At 43.3% G+C, this 22,155-nt stretch overlaps 1 protein-coding gene across 1 annotated transcript; it reads right to left on the reverse strand.

The window, feature by feature from the left end:
• Window positions 1-1,934: 1,934 nt before the first annotated feature.
• Window positions 1,935-21,237, reverse strand: ndfip2 (Nedd4 family interacting protein 2). Its single transcript, XM_048234432.1, has 8 exons — window positions 20,937-21,237; window positions 12,053-12,233; window positions 9,966-10,096; window positions 8,452-8,539; window positions 6,216-6,340; window positions 5,986-6,052; window positions 4,941-5,048; window positions 1,935-3,250 (listed from the first exon to the last, which is right to left on the reverse strand). The coding sequence occupies exons 1-7, from the start codon at window positions 20,964-20,966 to the stop codon at window positions 4,945-4,947; spliced, it is 726 nt and encodes a 241-aa protein (XP_048090389.1). The 5' UTR covers window positions 20,967-21,237; the 3' UTR covers window positions 1,935-3,250; window positions 4,941-4,944.
• Window positions 21,238-22,155: the final 918 nt, after the last annotated feature.

The following is a 22,155-nucleotide window of genomic DNA, read 5'->3' on the forward strand; positions in this document are numbered from 1 at the left end:
TCCATTTCGACAAGTTTCAAATGAACACTTCCTCTGCGTGTCATAGTTTAACTGGCAAAAAAACCCTAAAAAAAAAAAACATTGGGCCCTTAACGCCTGCCTCGGCCGCTGAAGGCTTTTTGAAGTCAGGCCTCCTCCTAAGAGCCTTAAAGTCTCGGACAGGGCTGACAGCCGGATTTAGAAAGCCTCAGAGGTCTCCTTCCTCATGGTGAGTGTGTGCATGTATGATGCCATATATACTGTATATGTGTGTATGTGTGTGTGTTTTGGGAGGGTGGGCGGGTACTACGTTCCCACTGTCAGTCATGCTAGCTGACTGTGTGGTATGCTCTTATACCAATACCAACCTCTTGGGCATCAAAGCACCAAGCACCCACACACACACACACACACACACACACACACACACACACACACACACACACAGAGCCCAAGTAAGCAAGGGGTAAACCCCTTTGGTGTCATCACCAAGCCCTTGAGGGTGAAAATTGAGAGTTGCAAAGAGAAAGGGAAGGAGAGAGACAGAGGGAGAGGGGAGAAGAAAAAAGAGAGTGGAGAGCACTGTCGGCGAGAGCAGGTTGGAACTCAGCCCCCCTCTGCATTCCTGCCGCTACCTGCGGCACCTCCAGTTGGAGCTGACGGCCTGAGTGACGAGCCGCCTGTCAAGAGCACCGGAGCCCAGAGAGAGGAGGAGGAGAGGGAGCCAGTATTTACCCAACTGGCTGGAAAGCACGAGAGGAGAGGAGAGGCCTGCTTGGTTGCATTCACACACACACACACACACACACACACACACACAGAAAACGCTGCCGACAGCGATTGTCAGCACCTCTTCCTCGTTCCCTCCCTCCCGCTCACTGGGTGCGTGTCACAGAGTTTACTTTGTGTCCTTCCAGCTAGGTCTAGTTTAGGGTGAGGAGGGTGGGAGCAAGGGGGGAGAGGGGGAGAGAGAGAGAGAGAGAGAGAGAGGGGGAGAGAGAGAGAGAGCATGGGAAAGGGGGTGGAGGTGGGGATTGAGGTTGTGAGCAATGAGCTGTCCATCCAGAGAGAAAGACAGAGAGTGAGGGAAGGAGGGAGAGAGAGAGAAAAGAGAGAGAGCGAGGGAACATGTGCCAACCGGAAGAGTGTTATGTAAATAGGTCACTCATTAAAAGTTGATGAAGTAGAGGGAGGAGGGGGCTTGAGGACAGAGAGGAAATGAAGACGGGCAGCTCACAGCGGTGCCAGGGCTTAGCCTCATATCGGACGCCACCACCAACTCTTCAGGAAAGAGGAGTCACACACACGCTCGGCTTTGAATAGAACTGGGTCAAAAACGACAAAAGACACACACACACACAAACATGGCCAGTGAAAATGAAATGATATACACACTCAGTTAAAACACTGAAAGTTTCCATCTATTGCAAAGTTCAAGCACGGTGCAGAGCACGGCGCAGTCTGTGAGGCTGGTGTAGCAGACCAAACCGTGAGGTGCTCCCAGGAAAGAGCATTCTACTTTCTGAAGATTTGTCCTTTCTGAAAAGCGTCTCTTCCTCAAACAGAGATGTGTACTTTTGGTCTCTGTAAAATGTTCAACTGTATGAAACTGTCAAAACGGGAGAGCACAGATAAACATGGTTGAACTGAGTTGAACTGGTATCATTGCCCAACAGGCAAAGCACTACTAACAATGTCACAGTCATGGGAGTTCAATTTTCAGGGAACACCATTATTGATGAACTGTTTGTCGAGCATTGTTGATGAGCATTGTACAGCAAGGCATTGTGTACAAAAGTCTCTCAAATGTACAAATCCACATGCATCTAATATGACCGATCTAATATGATATATGCATATACTGTACATGTCTACAACCACGTTTGTCAGTATGCTTATTTATACTTCCTGTATGCTTGAAGAGTTCACTACAGTAATCAAGACAACAGGGCTCACAAGGTTCCAGTGGAACTTTATTGGCAATTTTGCAAGACAAGATAATTAACACATCACACACAACCATGTCTTTGACACTTGAGATGCTCCAAAATGTTCAATTCTGACAAAAGAAAAGAGTTTGGTTTACAAATGTATATTGAAATCACTGTGTTGCACTATTTTAAGACTGTAGGTTTTTTTTTTCAAACCAGTGCAACCAAGTTAACCATGCACTTACATGTTTCATTAAAGATCTGATATTGCTGAAGAGGCTGTTTGTGGAATCAAATGGATGAAATTCATAGCATTTTAAGCACTAAAATGTAGCCTAGACAAGGAAAGAAGTATCACAGTTTTAGCTGATTGCAATAATCTATATACTGTATGTAAATACAATAACAATATCCAAAATAACAAATTAAATTATTATGGTGCAAAAATGGCAAAATCTCTGTATTTTATTAAGATAAATACAAATTCCAGAATACCAAACCTGCTTGACAAAGCTCTACTGATACACTACTAAGAGTATAAGCCAGTCATGACTTAAGAAAGGTAAGGGTAAAGACCTCATGTAGTGCAAACATATCTTTAGTTGGCATTAGCTTCAATGATCAAACCAAGAGCAAAAGAAAAGAGAGAGAGAGAGAGAGAGAGAGAGAGAGAGAGAGAGAAAGAGCTCTCTTATTCATGAGGTTACTTCAATACTGCAGTGCAACAAAGCTTACAGTTCTAAATGGAACGAGCAGAGGTGGGGTGGAGGCTGGGAGGGGGGCACTAACCGACTACATTTATCTGGTCCTTCGCATTCGAAGAGACATGAACCGTTTGCATAGCACTCCTCGGGTGCATACTCCTAATGAGGACCTGTTCTCTACAGTTGATTTTAGATCCCTCCTATGAAGTATCACTCCACATTGGAAAGTGTCACACTGTAAGAGTGTGTGTGTGTGTGTGTGTGTGTGTGTGTTTAAGTGTGTTTGTGCGTGTGTGAGAGTATCAGTCCATTCTGTATAGCAAGTAATTAAATAAGAGCATACAAAGGCAAGGAAGGATATTACACAAACCTAATATTAACTTAGTTAATCTGTACTCGGTTAGGGAAGGAGTGCATCACTTCTTTGACTTTTAATGAGGGAAGCCTGGGCTTTTTTGGCAGCACTTATGCACTCCTTTTTCCTCTCTCTTTTTCTGCTTCCTCCTCCTCCTCCTCCTCCTCTTCTTCTTCTTCTTCTTCTTCTTCTTCCTCCCCCCCTTTGGGCTTCAGTCCAGTTCATTTGACGGGTTGCAAATCACGAATTTCACATTAGGGAGGAATGTTTGGTGTGGCAACCTTGGGAGGGAGAGAGAGAGAGAAGAGAGAGAGAGAGAGAGAGAAAGAAAAAGAAAGAAAGAAAGAAAGAAAGAAAGAAAGAAAGAGAGAGCGAGAAGGAGAGAGGAAGAGAGAAAGAGAGAAGAGAATAAGAGAGTGATTGATACATAAAAAAAAACTGAATGGGTGAAAGGGAGAATGTTAAATAAAGAAACGGGGGAAGGAATAAACAGAAAGAGAGGGAGGGCATGAACAGTGGTGGGAGGACGAGTGGAGAGGAAGAGAAAGCGTGAATGTGGTGTAAAAGAGACAGAGAGAGAGAGAGAGAGAGAGAGAGAGAGATGGTTGCTGGCAGACACACACACTGGTGCATTAGTGGCAGCTGTCATCGGCCGCGCTGGCCATTAATGCAGGGGCACCGTGGGACCCTGGGGGCCACGATCGATACGCCGATGTGACGGCGCCGTCAAAAAGTGTCACTGACCGCCAGCACAAAAGAACTTACACCACACACACACACACACACACACAAGGCCGTGTGAGGAAGAGCAGCCCGCGCTGGCAGCCGATGGCATCGAGAGGTGTGTGTTGAATTACAAGAAAGAGTTTGAATCCGCATCGACTTTTAAGTTGTTGGTAAAGTTTCGAAGTGAAAATGTGACGCTATGAAAGATTGAAAAGAGGCAGTGGGATACGATAACCAGCAGAGGGGGCTGTCAGTGAGTGGGTCTGTGATTCCATCTCTTTTATATTTTTTTTGTTAAAAAAGGGGGCATGTTACAGGTCACAGAAGCATGTGCCAAATCCGGATGTCCGGACTTCGGCGGGCTTACAGACCCGCTGATTATGTGGGCGCATCCTTGTGAAGTCTGGAAGGGCTCAGGGCTGTCTGAGTCCACAAGTAATCAAGCCCCTAATCCAAACCCGCAGAGCTCGAGCACACGCGCAGAACACCTGCACAGGGTGCAGAACTTTGCCCTTGTAATTATCCAGAATTCACAGCGACAGAAGATGCGATACAACATAAATCTAATGTTATTTACATAAATTTGATCTATTTGATTTACTTAAAAAAAAAAAAAACATCCTTGACTACAAGGAGCTGCTGGAGTTGTGTTGTGGTTGAGAGGAATATGATTAAGTGATCGTAGCTGTGATGCACAGAAAGTTAATTTTAGCTGCAGTAATGAGCTCCTGTGCGTTTGTGAGCAGCAGGGCCGAGGCTGCAGCGGAGGAGTCCTGGGGGCAGATGTTCAAAATCAGCAGAATCGAGGGAGAGGACTGCACTGGCAGAGAAGGGCTTTGGTGGACCACACTGGGCCCTGATGGGTTTAACACTGTACAAAAAAAACGTTCATCCCCATCTCCATTCAAGCCTTGCAACCTGATGGCAACAGAAGGTAACTGTTGCTACACTATATGCTGATATGCTGACAACTTTGTTCTGTGGCACTGCATCATTTTTGTTTTGCTGGGCACTTTTTACACTTTCGTTTTTTTTTTTTTTTTTTGCAGCACAAGTAAGAAGTTGAACTGAGCAGAATAGAATTGTGGATATGACACAAAGATGCTGACACACATATTGGTTTGTAGACAGGAGAACATTTAAAAAGTGCAACACTGTGCATGTTTGTGAGAGAGGTTGTATGTGCTAATGTGTGAGAGATATGAGAGGGAGAGGGGGTGAGGTGGGGTGGGAGGGGGTATGTACCTCTTTAATAGAGGAAGAAGAAGCGCATTCTGTGGGAGGCGGCCATGTTCTCTGACATATTGCGAACTTTCAGGTAATTCACGAATCCCCGGAAGAACAGCAGCATACCTGAGAGTTTGACACAGAGATGAATACAGAGAGAGAGAGAGAGAGAGAGAGAGAGAGAGAGATCAGCAAAACACATGATTAAATGAAGATTCAAGTCAATCTTCCTGTTCCCTGTGTGTGGGTGTGCCTCAAGGCCACTCCACTTCCACATGGTCCATCCAGATAGATCATTTCAATACTGTGCCTCTTTCATTTGCATCAAGCTGCCTCTCTTTGCATTCGATTTGCATGAAAACACCACTGGCATGTCTGCCGGAGTGAGACACTATAGCAGAAACATTTGATATTCATCTTTTCCAAAACGGCAGCAGCAGCGTCTTTCAAAAGTGTGTCTCTGCTGCTGTCTTCTGACTACTAGTAAACCAGCATTCTGACAATGCTGTAAACACGTCTCCTCACAGGGGCCTTATTGAGGATACGGAACACATGTTCAACATTAGACATCCGCTGACTTTCTCTGCTTTTCACAACAGTATATGACGCTAAAAGTGGTAGCTTGAGCTCTGGAAATTGACTAGAAGAGGTCCTAGCCTCAACTGTGTCGAGGGGGGTAGTGAGATTGTCAACTCCATAATGCGTTGATCATTTATTACCTCCTTCAGCAGCCATCAGATCTACTGTGACTAAATAACAAGGACATGATCTGACCTCGTCCTGACCACTGCCACACAATAAGCTAACGTTTTAAACCGTTCTTAGCCACATGATTATGGCGCCAAAGCTTCAAATGTGGCATTTTCTGTCGCTGAAATAAAGTACACTCCCACAGACAAACAATAGATCATTGAAACGCTCATTTCATTACACTGGCTCCCCTGAAGGCCGTAGTGAATGGAAAAATAAATGGCAACACGTGTGAGGAAAGCTACCACCACCAGGTGGCAGCATTTCAGTGTATGCTAAACAAATCAGATACAGACCATGGCATGGTACCTACCCAGAACTAAGAAGATCCACCAGAGCCAGTACTGCCCGTTGAAGTATCCAGTAAAATAATCAGAGAACTGGGAGCAGAAGAGAACGCTCAGTCAGAGTAGGATTTTTACATACGGACATCCACACACCAATCAGTCTAGATACACAGATGTTTTACAGGTAAACAAAAATGGTCAATTCATGATTAAATTCAGTTTGATGTGTGAAGGCAGTTTGTGGATGTGGGCTCACCCTGACTATGAGAATCCATTTGATGAGAGAGAGGCCAAACCCACAGATGGCGCCGTAGCGACCCGCGATGGTGTTGGTCAAGCAGAAGGACAGGCAGAATCCGATCCAGTTAAAGAGGAAGGCCACTGTTAGCAAGACACACATGCAACACAGTCAGTGGGGGTGCTAAGAGGGTGCAACACACACACACACACACACACGTTTGCTCTACGTGTGCCTTATTACTGAGCATGCATCATACCTAAAGATGGAAAAGGACTCCATCTAGTGGTGAATGAATACTCCTGCAACACTGCACAGCAGTATAGAAACTGCTTTTACTGTGGAAAATGCATGTTTGGAGGATGTACATTTCAGGCAGATATATCCTCTATATGAAAATCTAGTAAAATATGTATTTTCCTCCAACTTAAATGTCAATTTCGAATTTCTTGAAAAGGTTCTGCTCCGAATCCTTTGAAGGTGAAAAAGCTCCCAGCAGGTGGCATCCAAACAGAACAGTTTCACAGCATAACAGAGGACAACAGCCGCAAGCCCTTAATAAAGTCCCTTAACAAGTTCAGCAGTTAATCAGGAACACATTCATGCAGTTTCCTTTCTGCTTTTCCTCTTCTTGCTCTAGCCCAATGTATGTCCAGGTCCTTCCTCTACCTCTGAGAATGAGTGTTAACTGTTCAATGAAATGTTTTTACAAGTGACCAAAACCTGATATGACCAACCAAGGTACTTTTTGAAATATAATTGGGAGTATTCAGAGCAAGAAAATAACTGTTGTTCTAAGGCTCAGTTGTCTGTGACTAAAAGATAACAAACACTATCTCAACAGAACAGATCTCCAGAAAGAAAACACACTCAAACTGATCAGGCATGGAACCTAGTATGGACTGTAAACAGTGTTTCCCACAGAATTGAATTTCATTTGTGGTGGTTGGCTTGCAGAATTAACTTGAATACAACAGTTTTTAACAATTAGCACAGTGTGGTTATGATGCTAACCAGATTTAAGCACAATTTAGTACAACCTGGAAAATCATTGTGTGGTGGTTAATGTTGATATTGTGGAGGGCTGCCACAAAAGTTAGCCAAAAAGGTGGACATTGTTAAGTTGCAAGTTGATTTTAAGAAATCTTGTGTATAGGATTGGAATGGCCAATTTCTTTACCTACCTCTACACTCCCACTGCTCCCTGGACTTCTCTTTGTGTGTATTATATACATAATAACTCTCTCATAACACTCTCTCTCTCTCTCTGTCTGTGCGTGGGTTTGTCATTACTGGGGCTCATTACTGGCATTATGTACATATTATTACACGACTCTTCATAATGCTGCAGAATGCTCCATTTACTTGAATGGGCCTTCGTTGCTAAGTAACAGACCTCTGTCAAGGAAAATGGGTTTTGTGCTTCTAAATTCATGTCTTTCATATCACTCCGCTAGTCCAGTTACTTCTTGCAACAGAACTTCATTCAAAAGTAAAAGCAGACGGTTGATCAGCTGTGTTCTAAAAATAATGTTTGATTCAAGTTCAGCGCGTGTTGCGAACTATATGTTTCTGCAAAAGCCACGATGAAACGGTAACAATTAAATGTAAAGTGTCATATCGTGTGGAGTTTATTTTGGCAAGTAGCTGTGTAATAAGCGGGATAATGTATAGAACGCCAGTCATTATCGGAAAATCCGCTGGCATGTCAGGGTTCTGTTCGCCCTGTCGGGACTTATTTTCCGATAATGACCGGCGTTCTATACATTATCCCTTACATAACTCTGTCTTATGGGGCAGCCGTGGCCTACTGGTTAGCGCTTCAGACTTGTAACTGGAGGGTTGCAACTGGAGGACCAGTAGGCACGGCTGAAGTGCCCTTGAGCAAGGCACCTAACCCCTCACTACTCCCTGAGCGCCGCTGTTGTTGCAGGCAGCTCACTGCGCCGGGATTAGTGTGTGCTTCACCTCACTGTGTGCTGAGTGTGTTTCACTAATTCACGGATTGGGATAAATGCAGAGACCAAATTTCATTTCCCTCACAGGATCAAAAGAGTATATATACTTACTTATATATACACTTCATAACTCTCTCTCTCTGTGTCTGTGTGTGTCTCATTGGGACTGAGTGGTGATTTGGGCAGATACTCTCTAAAGCAAGCATGGAGATATCATCATTGTATTTATGTACATATAAAGATGTACATATGTGTGTGTGTGTGTTTGTTCTGCTCTTTCCTGGGAAAATACTCACTGAAAAAGGCCAGCATGAAGATGCCATCATTGCCCACCCTGAGCTGGTCGGCATCACTGAAGTCATCTCGCGGAGGGAAATCTTCGTCCTGGGTCAGGGAAGCACAAAGACAGATTGATTATCATCAAAGATCACATCTGTATGGACCACAGCTATCTGAAGCAAGATAATATGAAGGAGCACAGAGTATTTTAGCTCCAGTTCTTACAAAAGCATTGATGGACTGACGCATGGATGGACTGACAGTTAGTATGTACTGTTGACAAATTGCAGACAACAGGCCCAACCAAATGGTGGGATATGCACAGAAAGTAGAATATGAAACAAAGACCTAGTGATTCCTCACAAACTGCTGTATTGCTGTATTTGAGGTTTATTTTCACGTAACACGACCCCCTTAAAAAATGTAAAACCATACTCTAATGAAAAATCCAACCACAACTAAGGCATTTAAAGTCTTTGAATTATATCTTTAGAGCCACAATGGTGTAGCATTATTATTTTTAACAACTAAAACAGGAAATTGCACAGCTCAGCTCGACAGTCAAGCTAAAACTGCTAAAAATAAGAGGTTTATGCAGCCGCTGCTCAATTATAGACATTCACCCACTTTATAGAAATTAAAATATAAATATTTCAAATGGATATCTTTTAGATTAAATTCTAACCCTCTCATTTGGGGGACGATAGAGAGTTGACGTTTGTTTCTAGGTTGTGGTGTGAGGCTGGAACTTTGGCATATCTGTGGTACTTCTCTAAACCAATTCAGCAGACGCTATATGGAACTAGGGCACCATGTTGGCCTTTTTTTTTTTTTTTTTTGTGGAGGCTAATGTGTGTTTAAGGAGAAGTGAACAGACAAAATGTAGGAGGGGGGAGAGCGGGGGGTGGAGAGGGGGTTGCGGACAGGAAGACAGAAGAAAGGAGGGGGGGAAGTGACAGAAGAGGATGCAGGCTTTTTGTGGTGCACTGGGGATTCCACTGAGAGAAGTAGTGAAAACCAGAGGAAGTTCAGAGGTGACTGATCACTCTGCCTCACTCAGAAATAAAAGGGCACAATCCCATGACCGTTCTTTAGAATAGAAAAGAGTGTGTATGCTTGCTCCTTTATGTGTGTGGTTGATGTGGATGGGTCTGTTTTCTGGTGTATGTATCTGAATTTATTGGGTGTGTGTGTGTGTGTGTGTGTGTGTATGTGTATGTGTATGTGTATGTGTATGTGTATGTGTGTGTGTGCGTGTGCGTGTGCGTGTGTGTGTGCGTGTGTGTGTGCGTGTGCTGGCCTTGTGTGTTACAGAGAAAAATGGCAAAGGAGAGATAAAAGAAAAGTTGTGAAAGCACGTCATGTAAGGTTCCTTATTCATATTCCTGTCACTGCTTTCAGTGTAAAGCCCTTGCATGGATAGACTTTAGATCGCAAACAAGGACATCAGTGATGATGAGTATTTTGTGTCTGGATAAGTGTATGTGAGTGTGTGTGTGAGAGTGTGTGTGAGTGTGAGATTGGGACATACCCGTGGCACCACCTCGACAGCGGAGGCCGCCATGGCTGCAGCTTTGGCCTTCTCCGCTTCATCATAAGTTGGCAGAGATGTGGCAACACTGTATGGCGGAGGCACAGGGAAACCCCCCTGAAAACTAGTTTCTAGAGAGAGAGAGAGAGAGAGAGGAAAGAAAGAAAGAAAGAAAGAAAGAAAGAAAGAAAGAAAGAAAGAGAGAGAGAGAGAGAGAGAGAGAGATCCCAAATCACTCCAAATCTAGGTATTTTGTAAAACTGAATCCAAAAAAAAAAGAGAATTGAAATGAAAACCAGAAATGAAAACCAGATGCTTAATCCTATCGACACTAAAGGCTTTTGTCTCTGCTTCACATCAGCCAATATATTTTAAAATGCATAACAACAGCCAAAGACACAGAGTCAATAGAGTACCGAAGTCTGACGCAGCGTTTCTATGTCGGCAGAATCACTGGATTTAAACAAACTTTCGAAGTGGCTTAAATAGCATTGAATGTAGACATGTGGCATCATTTCTAGCTATTAAAATTGTTTTAAATGTAGGCTATAGCCATTTAAACGTGCCTTACCTGCTAGGCAGCAGCTTACCCACATAACACGGATTCCCTGGCAGGTGTAATATAAAGAAACAATTCCAGTGGATATTTCACGTCTTCTCAAAGACTGGCGGCTGTTAAGAGTGACGTTTTTTGCTTAAAAAATAAAGCCAAAACACGTCCGTAAATTTAAGGATTTATGCTGTGAAGTTATATACAGATCTCTTTTATGGAGGAAACCCATGCTAAAATAAAACTCTGTAATCACGAATTTGATCATGTTGGTATGAATATATGTTGTAGTATGTGATTCCTACAGTATACAAAAAAAATATACTAACTTAGAAACGTTATTTAAATAGATTAAGAAAGCCACCGCTAATGGTGATTTCAACGGTAGATTGATTTGTTTAGATCCAGTGAAATTGCTGCCTTGGCAACGCTACGTCATGGCTTCGGTACTCTATGAAACCGACAGACAGACACAAAGACAGTCACACAAAGAAAGAGCAGGACAGAGAGAGAGAGAGAGAGAGAGCCAATACCCATGATAGCACATTGATAAATATACAGTATATAGTAATACTGTATCATTATACATTTCATTTATTATTTTCTCTTTTTAATTATTATCATTTTGTTATTATTATTATTATTATTTTATTTGTATTTTTTTAAACAGATATTGTATCTGTGTTGTTTTGTTATATGTTTGCTTTGGTAACACTGCTTCATTGAGTAATGCCAATAAAGCTCCAAATTGAAATTGAAGAGAGAGAGAGAGAGAGAGAGAGAGAGAGAGAGAGAGAGAGAGAGAGAGAGAGAGAGAGAGAGAGGAAGGTGGGGGATGAGAGGACAACACTGTATTTACTCATCAGCATAGATACACGCTTTTGTAACCACTGCTTCACAACAGGAAGCGGAAACAAAACGAGCACTTAACTTATTTGTTCTCAGGAACTCTATATATACAAACAGGCAACTTCCCCGGTAGACTATACTTTCAATAGCATGTGTTCTTGTGCATCAGAACATGGCATCTTTCACAAGAATGAGGTGACCACACGTACGAGAATGATAACATGGCAGAGAGCTTCGTTTAGGAGTTCCTCCCACTCGACAGAAAGTACCTTCCACTGCAAAGGCTGTAACCATGCCAACAGCCACAGCAGTTACCATGGTAATGCTGAAAAATTGTATTCTGCTCTTGACTCGATCCTGATGTAATGGTTGATACGACTGAAGTATCTACATGAAATGTATTGCAAGTGTGTGAGTGTGAGCGTGTGTGTGTGTGTGGGGGGGGGGGGGGTTATCATGTCTGTGATGTCCTATTTCCACATCTTTTAGGCTCTATGGATAGAAAGCTGCTTGCATCACTGAGACAGTGGGCTCACCTTTACCAGTAGTTCTGATGACTGCAATAGCACCACAGGCTCCAACTAAAGTAAGGGGCTCCATCTAAATGGTTGAGTGCAGCCTACTTCTGTTTTTGGCTGTCCATTCTACCAAGATCAAGAGTTCTGTTGGGAGCATTCCGTTGGCATACCTGGTGCGGCGGTGGCCCCTAGGGTGACGCTGTCGTAGGGAGGCGGTGGCACCTCAGCCTCGGGCGCCGCGCTGGCACCTGCCACCTCGGGTGTGATGGCACAGGCCCCCTGGGCTGAGGTGGATGGCACTGCACTGGTGGAGGCCTCGGACGAGTCTTCCTCATTGTAGTCATTGTGTAACTGGTGGAAGGACAAGATAGGAGAGACACATTTAGGTACACATCTCTGTCTGACAAAAATCTCACCACACGAGGGGACTCAACACTTATTGTGAGAGCATATTGTGAGCAGTAAAAACACTTATTGTGAGGGCGTATTGTGAGCAGTAAACTCCAACTGACTCAAAATTAGCCACAAAATAGCCTACACGAATAAAACACAAGCTACTAGAATCTCAGTGAGTAGACTATATCAACAACACAACAGTTATAAACAACTCCACAACAGCCATAACAAAGTAACAATGAAGAGCCTGCAGGCACACGTGTCGTGCACACACACACACACAAAGACGTGTCTCTAAGAGAGGCAGACTAGACACCGATGAGCCTCACAAGGCCATGAAACTCAACAGGTTGCTTGTTGCCATGGCGTGAGAGGAAAGTTGAGAGGTAGTGTTTGAGGACATCGGTGCGTGATCTAAACTGTGGTGGGTGACCTTCCAACACTACCTGCTGTACTGCTGCTCTTTATATCACACACCTGACAAGGATCACTACAGGGCTACATCTCTCAGAGTATAGAAATGGAAAGAATTAGTTAGGTCAGTTTTATTTAAAGACTTGTAACATTCTAATTTGAAAGGTTTTGTACAGAATTGAGTGTGATTGACATTTATTTTCAGATAATTTAATATTTTTAAATGATTATACATTAAATTACAATACATGTTTGCTACTTTTTTCACTATAGCTCACCGCCATATTGCTTTTGCCTGACTGGCTACATCCTCCTGCATTTAGGTGAAAGAGGCGACCCTGCCCAGAAGAACGTAGCATTGGATAGCTGTCCAAAGATGGCCTTTTTGTCTATCACAGCATCTCACTCTCAACATTGATGGCTCATCTGTCCACTCCACCCCTGTTGTTAAAAACCTTGGCATTCAGTTGACTCCACCCTTAGCTTTGATCCTCATATCAAATCACTCACTAAGATTGCTTTTTTTCACCTCCGTAACATTGCCCACCTCCGACCCTTCCTCTCTGCTAGTGATGCACAGACTTTGGTTCACTCTTTCATTATGTCCCGTTTAGATTACTGCAACTCACTTTTCCTTGGTCTACCCACTAAAACCCTTCAAAGACTACAATATATTCAAAACTCTGCAGCCAGGCTCCTCACCCATACCAGACGATCAGCACACATCAACCCCATTGGCTACCAGTTCCGTCCCGGATCAAATACAAAGTACTACTGCTCACCTTCAAAGCCCTCCACAACCTTGCTCCCCCCTACATCTGTGACCTCCTGACCCCTTACACTCCTTTCCGCTCACTCAGATCCTCTGACCAAAACCTCTTGGCTATCCCCCGCTCCAGACTCTCCACCCTGGGTGGCAGGTCCTTCAGTGCCTTGGCCCCCAAACTCTGGAACTCCTTCCCCCAACCCCTTTGTGCCTGTCCTTCTCTTGCTTTCTTCAAAGCACATTTCAAGACCTTTCTGTTTAATGATCACTTCTCCTCTACACACAACCTTGGGTTTGAGAAAGGCGCTATATAAAATAAACGTATTATTATTTATCATCGTCATTAGCACAGGATGTCAGCAAATAGTCTGCTCACATTAACACACACACCACTTAGAGAGTGTACTCATATAGATGTCCCTACACATGGATACTCTCACACACACACAGAGAGAGAGAGAGAGAGAGAGAGAGAGAGAGAGAGAGAGAGAGAGAGAGAGAGAGAGAGAGAGAGAGAGAGAGAGAGAGAGAGAGAGAGGGGGGGTGAAGAGGTAGAGGCAGTCAGCAGGATGTCCACGTGCATTAGGCTGCTGCTATCTTAGGTTCCCCACTTTAACGCTCCCTCAGCAGAACAGAAAAAAAGAGGAGAAAGAGGGGAGAGAGAGAGACAGTGAGAGACAGAAACAGAGGCAAGATAGAGAGAGAGAGAGAAAAAGAAAGAAAGAAAGAAAGAAAGAAAGGGAGAGAGAGAGACGTGTGCAGCAGTCTTCACCAGCCTATTCCTCTTTGTGGTGCTAATGTACAAACAGGCCACGGGAGTCTACCAGAGCAAAAATATTCTCTTGTTTGCTCCATTTCTCTCTCTCTCTGTCTCTTTTTTCCCTGTGATCTGTTCTTCTGACAGGCGTCCCAGATAAGAGCTCTGTGTCGCGCTTGTTCTTCTTTTCATTGTGCCCCCTGGGTTCCTCAGTCTTCTCACTCTCACGTCACTCCGGCTCTAACGACTACACCTTTCCCTGTCCCTTCAACTCTCCCTCGCTCATCCCCCTCCTCTGTCTGACATCCCTCCGTTCCCTCTCTCTTCCACACATGATCCAAGCCTATCCTTAGGAGTGCCAACTACAGAAGACAACACAGAGACGACCACTTGACTACCGACTGCCATGTCCTACCTTGATCAGTGAACACAAGGCACAGACAAGCCCTTTATTCAAACGAGACAGAACAAAACAGTAGCCTATTGTATAAATACAATTAATTGAAATTTCAATTCAGTTCAGTGCATAAGAATCCAATATAGCTTAGTACATGGAGCCAATTAAGCTAGCCTATTTCATTTCAGTTCAGCTCAGTGCATAGTACAGGGAAGCAATTTCAGACTAGCTGTTAGTGAAGTTGGCTATAAACACATCTACATTCACTTCATGAAATTCACTTAATGAGAAGGGTCTGGTCTCTCCCCCACTGAAACAGATTTCCCAACAGTTACACAATCATTTATCTGCTACGATCACAGACAGAGGGGCACCGTGGAGGCACTTTTGTGAACAACAACTGGCTGCCGCGGCTCTGATTGGGTCAGTGAGTAACCTGGATGGTGCATTTCATTTTCAAATGACAAGATTTATGAAAAGTTGAATGTACCAACTTCAGTTTAATTTGCCCATTTGTGACTCCCCCTTCTCAACTGTTATTGAGAATTGGTCTGAGTACGTCAGGCTATTCAACTGACTTGGACTATGGATTACATCCCAAAGGACCATACTCTGCATGTTATACATGTAATAGACTGGTGTTGCTGCTGCCGTAGGGTATTCTCTGCTAAAAATACACTGGGGTCATCCCAAGTGAAAACAGCCAAAATCGGGTATCATGTACATGGTACCTCTCAGATTTTGCTGAAAAGCGGTGAAAATATGCCTTATGTTACCAAACAAGGGAATCTGAAGTTTCAGGTCAATATCTTAAACGGTTTGCCCGTGGCGTCCATTTGAATTTAGGGGTGCCACGGCCATAATGACACATTGGAATTTCATTCTTTTGCCATTTTTGGAAGCCCATAACGTCTGTTCTAATAGTGGTAGAAGGCTGGAAACTGGTATGGTACACAATTCTGGAGGCAGAATCAACATTCCTTACTGTTTGGGTGAGAGGTGGGTCACCAAAGTCCTAACAAATGTTGACGGCATGTGTGATTTTTCACTTTTTGGGTGGCCCTAGCACCACAATTAATGATCATATTTATTCTAAACAGGATTATTTGTTATATGTGGGAACCTTGCTCTTGCCAAAATGAATTTGAAGGGTATGGTACCACTGGCGGGGGTTTTATGGGGGTCTAAAAACCCTCTCCAGCAGAAGTGACTCTTTTGGAAGACACTATTCAATTCAATTCAATTTTATTTGGAGAGTGACAGCGGCAAGGAAAAACTCTTACACTATGTAACATTCTTGTTATTTAGTTCTTTAAAAGTTTGATGGCGGGTCTCTTTCATGGGGGACAAGGGGTTGATCCGTGACAGAAACATTGTTTGCCATCACTGAGCATCATACTAAGTTATTTCCACTATTTTCATGCTTTATCATCACTAAATTCTCCCTGATCTACATTCCAGACTTCTGGAAACTTCAGATTCCCTTGTTTGGTAACATAAGGCATATTTTCACCGCTTTTCAGCAAAATCTGAGAGGTGTCATGTACATGGGTGGCTGAGTTGGCGTGGAATGACCCACTGGCATTTATCAGCGGCAGTAGATCAGTTACACGACCAGTGCTTATCTGATCAAATCGGTGCCCTTACCCCTTATAAAGCAGGAGACAGAGGGAGAAGAGAAACACACAGACAGAGAAAGCGAGAGATAGAAGGACCGACAGAGGGACAGACACAGTCAGTATTAGGGGTGGGACAAATATGAATATGTCGTAGTATCAACATTTTTTACTTACAATACTTAATTTTTTACTTTACAATATTAAATTCTACTATGGTTCTAAATGGACTCCTCTGCCAGTCTGACTGACCAGAGTCACTACTGAATGCATCCGTGTGATGGTGCTTGAATGAATGAGAGTAATCGTCTACACACACTATCAATTATTTTCTATTTTTAAGAGGCACTAAGCAAAAACTCTATGCACTTTGCACACTGTTCAATTCAGTTGTGAAATGCAGTAAATACATATATAATTCCAGCTTGTTGTACTTTTTGCCTACTTCATTACACAGATATCATGGATCAATGTTTTGCCATGTAGGCTATTCAGTACTAGCCTGGCCCCACCCACCTAGATCTTCTTTCAGGCAGATCTAGTCTGGAACACCATAGTTCATAATCATTTCCCTCAGATAAGAAAAATGTCAGGCCAATCAGCGACGAGAGGGTCAGACTAAACCGAAACTTATTGTGATAAACAGAAGCAGCAACACCATCCCTGCAAACGTCAAAAAATGCAGTTGGAAAAATGCAGAAATGTATTTACAGCAAGGGTAGACACACATACATTGTTTCCTGACCCGTTGATGCAGTTTATTGTAGTATAGTTTTTTAAGTTTAGGGGAAGTAGGAAGTAACGTTAGGAATCTCTTATCAATGTGATTGGTAAGGCTAGATTTCAATGTTAGTGTCCGTTGTGATGCGAGTGTTGGAAACGTTTCCCAACACAGAGTGACCAGACTCTATTCACTTCATGAATGAGTTTGGATTTTTCCAGACTAATTGAGTACTTGAGAATCACTGTATTGTTGGGACATTATTATTATGGGCAAAGTATCATAACATATTGATTCATGAGTTCACCCCTGATTCCAAACACCTGGAAAGCGTGTGTGTGTGTGTGTGTGTGTGTGTGTGTGTGTGTGTGTGTGTGTGTGTGTGTGTGTGTGAGAGTGAGTGAGTGTCTCCTTTATTTGACTACCTCATCCGGTCAAATGATATCCACACTACATGACTACCTCACACCAGGGTGCAACAGGCTGCTTGGCCTTCATGCTGATAATGTCCTTGGGTGCCCAGGCAGGATCAGTGGGTGCCAAATGAAGAAATCAGACCCCCCGGAGCTCTTCACATGGGAAACATCTGAACAGCTGTAAGATGAGCCGCTGGATCCCCCAGAACGCTGCACCTGTCAGAGAGCCCTCACTCCGGCCCAGTGCTGGACACACGTGAATCGCCACACCTGCAGCCGTCCACCGATAATTAGGTGGTGGTGGAGGTGGACGGCTGGTGCGTCGATTCACGTGTGTCCAGCACTGATATTGTTGCTGCTATTAGCCGTTTAGCATGCACTCAAATCCAAACACTATACAGATCTCATGGGACGAGCACTTGTGGGCTGTGTGTGTGTGTGTAACACCCAATCCAATCTACACTGTACACAGGAGAAGGGTGCTGGAGGTCACTCGACTGGGGAGTTCTTCCGATCTTGCTAAATGACCTACGTGGACTGGTGATGGCGTCTGTCCTTATCGCCATATAAAAGGAAGTCAAAGGAGGAGGGGGCAAAGGGCGGCAGATGAGATGACCATGAAAACTGTGTGTGTGTGTGTGTGTGTGTGTATATGTGTGTGTGTGTGTATATGTGTGTGTGTGTATATATGTGTGTGTGTGTATATGTGTGTGTGTGTGTATATGTGTGTGTGTGTGTGTGTGTGTGTATGTGTGTGTGTGTGTGTGTGTGTGTGTGTGTTGTGCTGTTATGTAAGAAGATGTCAGAGGCGAACACGCCAGCCCCTGCTCCATCGCTCCAGCCTCTGCTGGGATTAAGTTGAAAGAGGAACCTTTTAACTAAAGCAGAGGCAGCATTACAAAAATAACCACCAAGCATCTGACTAATACCCACCAGTTAGGCCTACCATTTTGTTTGTTATGCACTGTAATCATAGACAGAGCTGTTTGAGTTCTTTTTTTGTTTTTCAATATATTATGATCCATCATCAACACTCTAGATTCAACAATGGAAAACCTTCACCTCAGATTACTGGAAGAGCCACAATCCTAAAATTCAACAGTTCCAGCAAGCACTAGCGTAGCACCAGCATCCAGCAGGTACAGTGCTGTGCAGTGAGTAGCCTAAACCTGAAACACTGATGCTGAAACCTCATTGACAGATGTTAGCAGCCATTGCTAGCATGCCACCTCCCATGCCTGCAGTTGCGAGTGGATTCTGGTGTGGGATTGTGCTTGTCTACACAACACTGACTGCACTGCATATCACTTAATTAATAATATAATATATTATTTTGCAATTACATTATCCGCTAAAATGAATACTAGCATCCATAAATGCAATGGGCAATCCAACAGCTGTGAGGCTGTTTTTTGAGTCACACTGTAAAACATACAAAAACCATCCACCCCCCCACCAGCCTCCTCGTGCTGGGGTGAGGGAGCACTGTAAACGGCTCACACGGACTCCAGTGAGGAGAGGAGGGCGTTCCAACGGGCCACTGGGACATTCCTGCACTCCTCCAGCCTCTCTCACCACTGTGCCCACAGGCTCGCAGAGAGAGAGAGAGAGAGAGAGAGAGAGAGAGGGCTGAGAAAGAAGAGTGGTGGAGGAGTGAGAGAAGAAAGGGAAAGAGAAAATGACTGCGGAGACGGAGAGAGAGGGGTGAAATGGTGGGGGTAAAGGGAGACTGGTAAGTAGATAGCAGGGGGGACTAAGGCAGAGAGTCTAAACAGAGGGGAGAAAAAACTAAGAGATTGCATGAGGCAGTGATGGAAAGAAGGGGGTGCTGAGAAATCTTCTTACGAGATGCTGAAAAGAGAGGCACAGCCCACAGCCCTCTGTGAAATGGTCAAGTGAGAGCACATGAATTATTAACTGACCGGTGGAATCGAACCAAGGAAGACAGAAAGAGATGGAGGGCAGGTACCGGAGTGCCCAGTGAACTGACTGAGGTACGAGTACACTAGCCCAAACAAAAAATTACCCTTCAGATTCAGGAAAACCCCACATTGAAAGAGGTTGGTTGCATAGCAACTGCCTGACTTCACTGATGTATTAAAAGTCGCTACTTCACCACATTCAAACAGGATGTGGAAGCCTATTTATCTATTATTAGTTTAGTCAGACAAAGAAAGAACATAGACTGACTTTCAGCATTTTGGTAATAGGCAGGTTCAAGTGCCCAGAATACTGAAGAAATTGTGGCCTACCACACTGACACTGCTTCGGACTGAAAGCAACCGAACAACAGGCTATTATTAAAAGACTATGAATGTCAACTTGTCCTCAAAGAAATGGGGTGCTAGGCCAGCAGCAGTGGTGATTCTGTCATGTGTGCCATTCAGCATGAAGTCTGTTTTGAGGGCCTCAACATTTGAAACACAGACTGTTAGTGTCACACTAACACAATTTGAACCTTGGACATTTGGTAGGCCTAGCAACATTCATGGACAGGATCTTCGGGTTGATTATTACCATATGCACAGCCGAAAACAAAACTAAACCTGAAGTTGTTTAATGCTGTAAACTACAGAAGAACTTCAATCTGATGCACTCGAAGTCATAGGCTAAATCTATAGTGGTGACCTCCAGATATTGGCGATAGTCTCATCAACACGCTGAAGGTTCTGCCTCAAGCCTTTATCACATAGAGAATGTGCTGGCAAAACAGCAGTTCATACTCCAAAGAACCATATGGGTGTATGATAAAGGCCTGCATTATATCTAATACCTGAATTATAAATACCACATAGCCATGTGGGCAATGTATGTTCAATGCATCTGTCATCATCAGTGTACAGCACAGTAGGCCTACACTTATCCTACATCCCCTCTTCAACCCAACATGTCCAAGCACATACTTTGCACTGAGATGTAGCCTAACGTTACATCTCTTCTCACTACACTTCACACATTAGCTGCTTCTGTCATTGGGTTAGAGGTACATTGATCAAACTTCAAATATTGGCAATGATAATGAAAGTGGCCTCCACAAGTCCAAGTTGCCATTTCAACAATTCCCCCATTGATACATTAAACACACACACAGACTAGAGCGATCCTGAAAATAGTACAAAAGTATGTGAAACAATCACATGGCAAAGTGCTGGTATCTCGCGTGGCCACTGTAGAACAGCTGGAACGATTTTAGCTGCACAATGTTTTGGACAACTTTCCAAAGAACAAGACCGCTTGCCTTTTAATGTATATTGTCTAATATGTTATTAAGCACACACTTGACTGTGTATATGAAACATGAATCAATTATGATGTATAATTCGACGGATGCGGAAGTTAGAAAGGAACATTTACGGCCAGCTAGTTAACGTTAGCTAGCTAACGTTAGCTGAGCTTGGCGAGCTTTCGCGTTAGCTTTATTGATGCTTGTCCTAGCTCGAAAGGTGTTCATTAAGGTAGTAGTTGTAGGTTTCCATTAGAGGTGCTTCTCAAGAAAAACACCAGTAAACATAACGAAAATTATGTTTCGTATGGTATCGTTAAATGAAATGGTTGTATCCTTCCAACTTACCACTTGGTATCGGCTCGCAGCTTGCTCCATTTTGCGTTCAAAACAGCTGGCAGACACGCCAGTCAGCAGCAACAACCAAAAGAAAGCTTGTTTACGTCCCCGTCAATCGGAGATAGTACCCCAGCTAGTTGTCAGTGCCCCAAAAAGATTTCCTTGATGTTGAAGTGTTTACGACGAGTGTACAGGACTCCCCCATTTACACTAATACAAGCCCAAACGAGATTTCAAACAGTCGTTCGTTCGTTCTTCGGAGGGGAAAAAAGCAACCAAAAAAAAAGAGTGGGATTGTTCTGTTACGTCACAAAATACGCACAACATCAAGCTCGCTTCTTAAAAATGGGGCGTCGACTTCCTCTTGCACATGTGCCTATCTCTCTTTCGTTTGACTCGAACTCGAATTAATTTTTAAAAAGATTAAAACAACATTGCATGTATGAACTGCCTTCAAAACATCAGCTAGCTACCTTCACCTAGTCAAAGCACAAGTATGTTCTTTTTTCATAGGCCTATAGACATTTTTAAGCGGTTAAATAAATAAATAAATAAATAAATAAATAGGCTAGTATCCTACTGCAAAAGAGAAAATAGTCAAGTCAAGTCAAGTCAACTTTTATTTCTATAGCACATTTAAAAACAACTGAGTTGAACCAAAGTGCTTACAAACAAACATAAAACAATGACAGTGGTACAACAACAATAATAACATAACAGGGGGAATAAATGCATAATTGAAATAATAAACAAATTGGTCAAAAATAAAATAAAGAATAAAGAGTGTGTGTGTGTGTGTGGGGGTATTAAGGTAGATTAATATAGGATGCGCAGGCTAACAGTGCATCACCTCAGGATCAGACTTCTTGGGTATTTAGAACTATTTGGTTTGTTCATAGCATTTACACATTTTTGTTCAAAGAGAGTGGTTTAGGCCCACTCGCCTATTTTTCCAGCAGAGCTCTCAAGTCAAATGTAAAATTCCATCACGTTCCCTGCCAAAAAACTGAATTCCCATGACCTATAATAAATAATATGCTAGCCTACCTACAATACCCTGATCAAAGATTTTTGATTCAAGCACCAGCGTAGGCCTAGCGTTCAAGAATCTTTCACTTTTTTTTGGATCGGAAATTAATTTAAATGGACATTGAATACACAAAGTTAGGCTCACCACCAATTCTGCGTAAAAATAAACTGTATTTGTATATCCATTTTTATAACACTA

This window comes from Alosa alosa, chromosome 23, assembly GCF_017589495.1.
Source record: "Alosa alosa isolate M-15738 ecotype Scorff River chromosome 23, AALO_Geno_1.1, whole genome shotgun sequence".
In the NCBI taxonomy this organism is placed as follows: Eukaryota; Metazoa; Chordata; class Actinopteri; order Clupeiformes; family Clupeidae; genus Alosa; species Alosa alosa.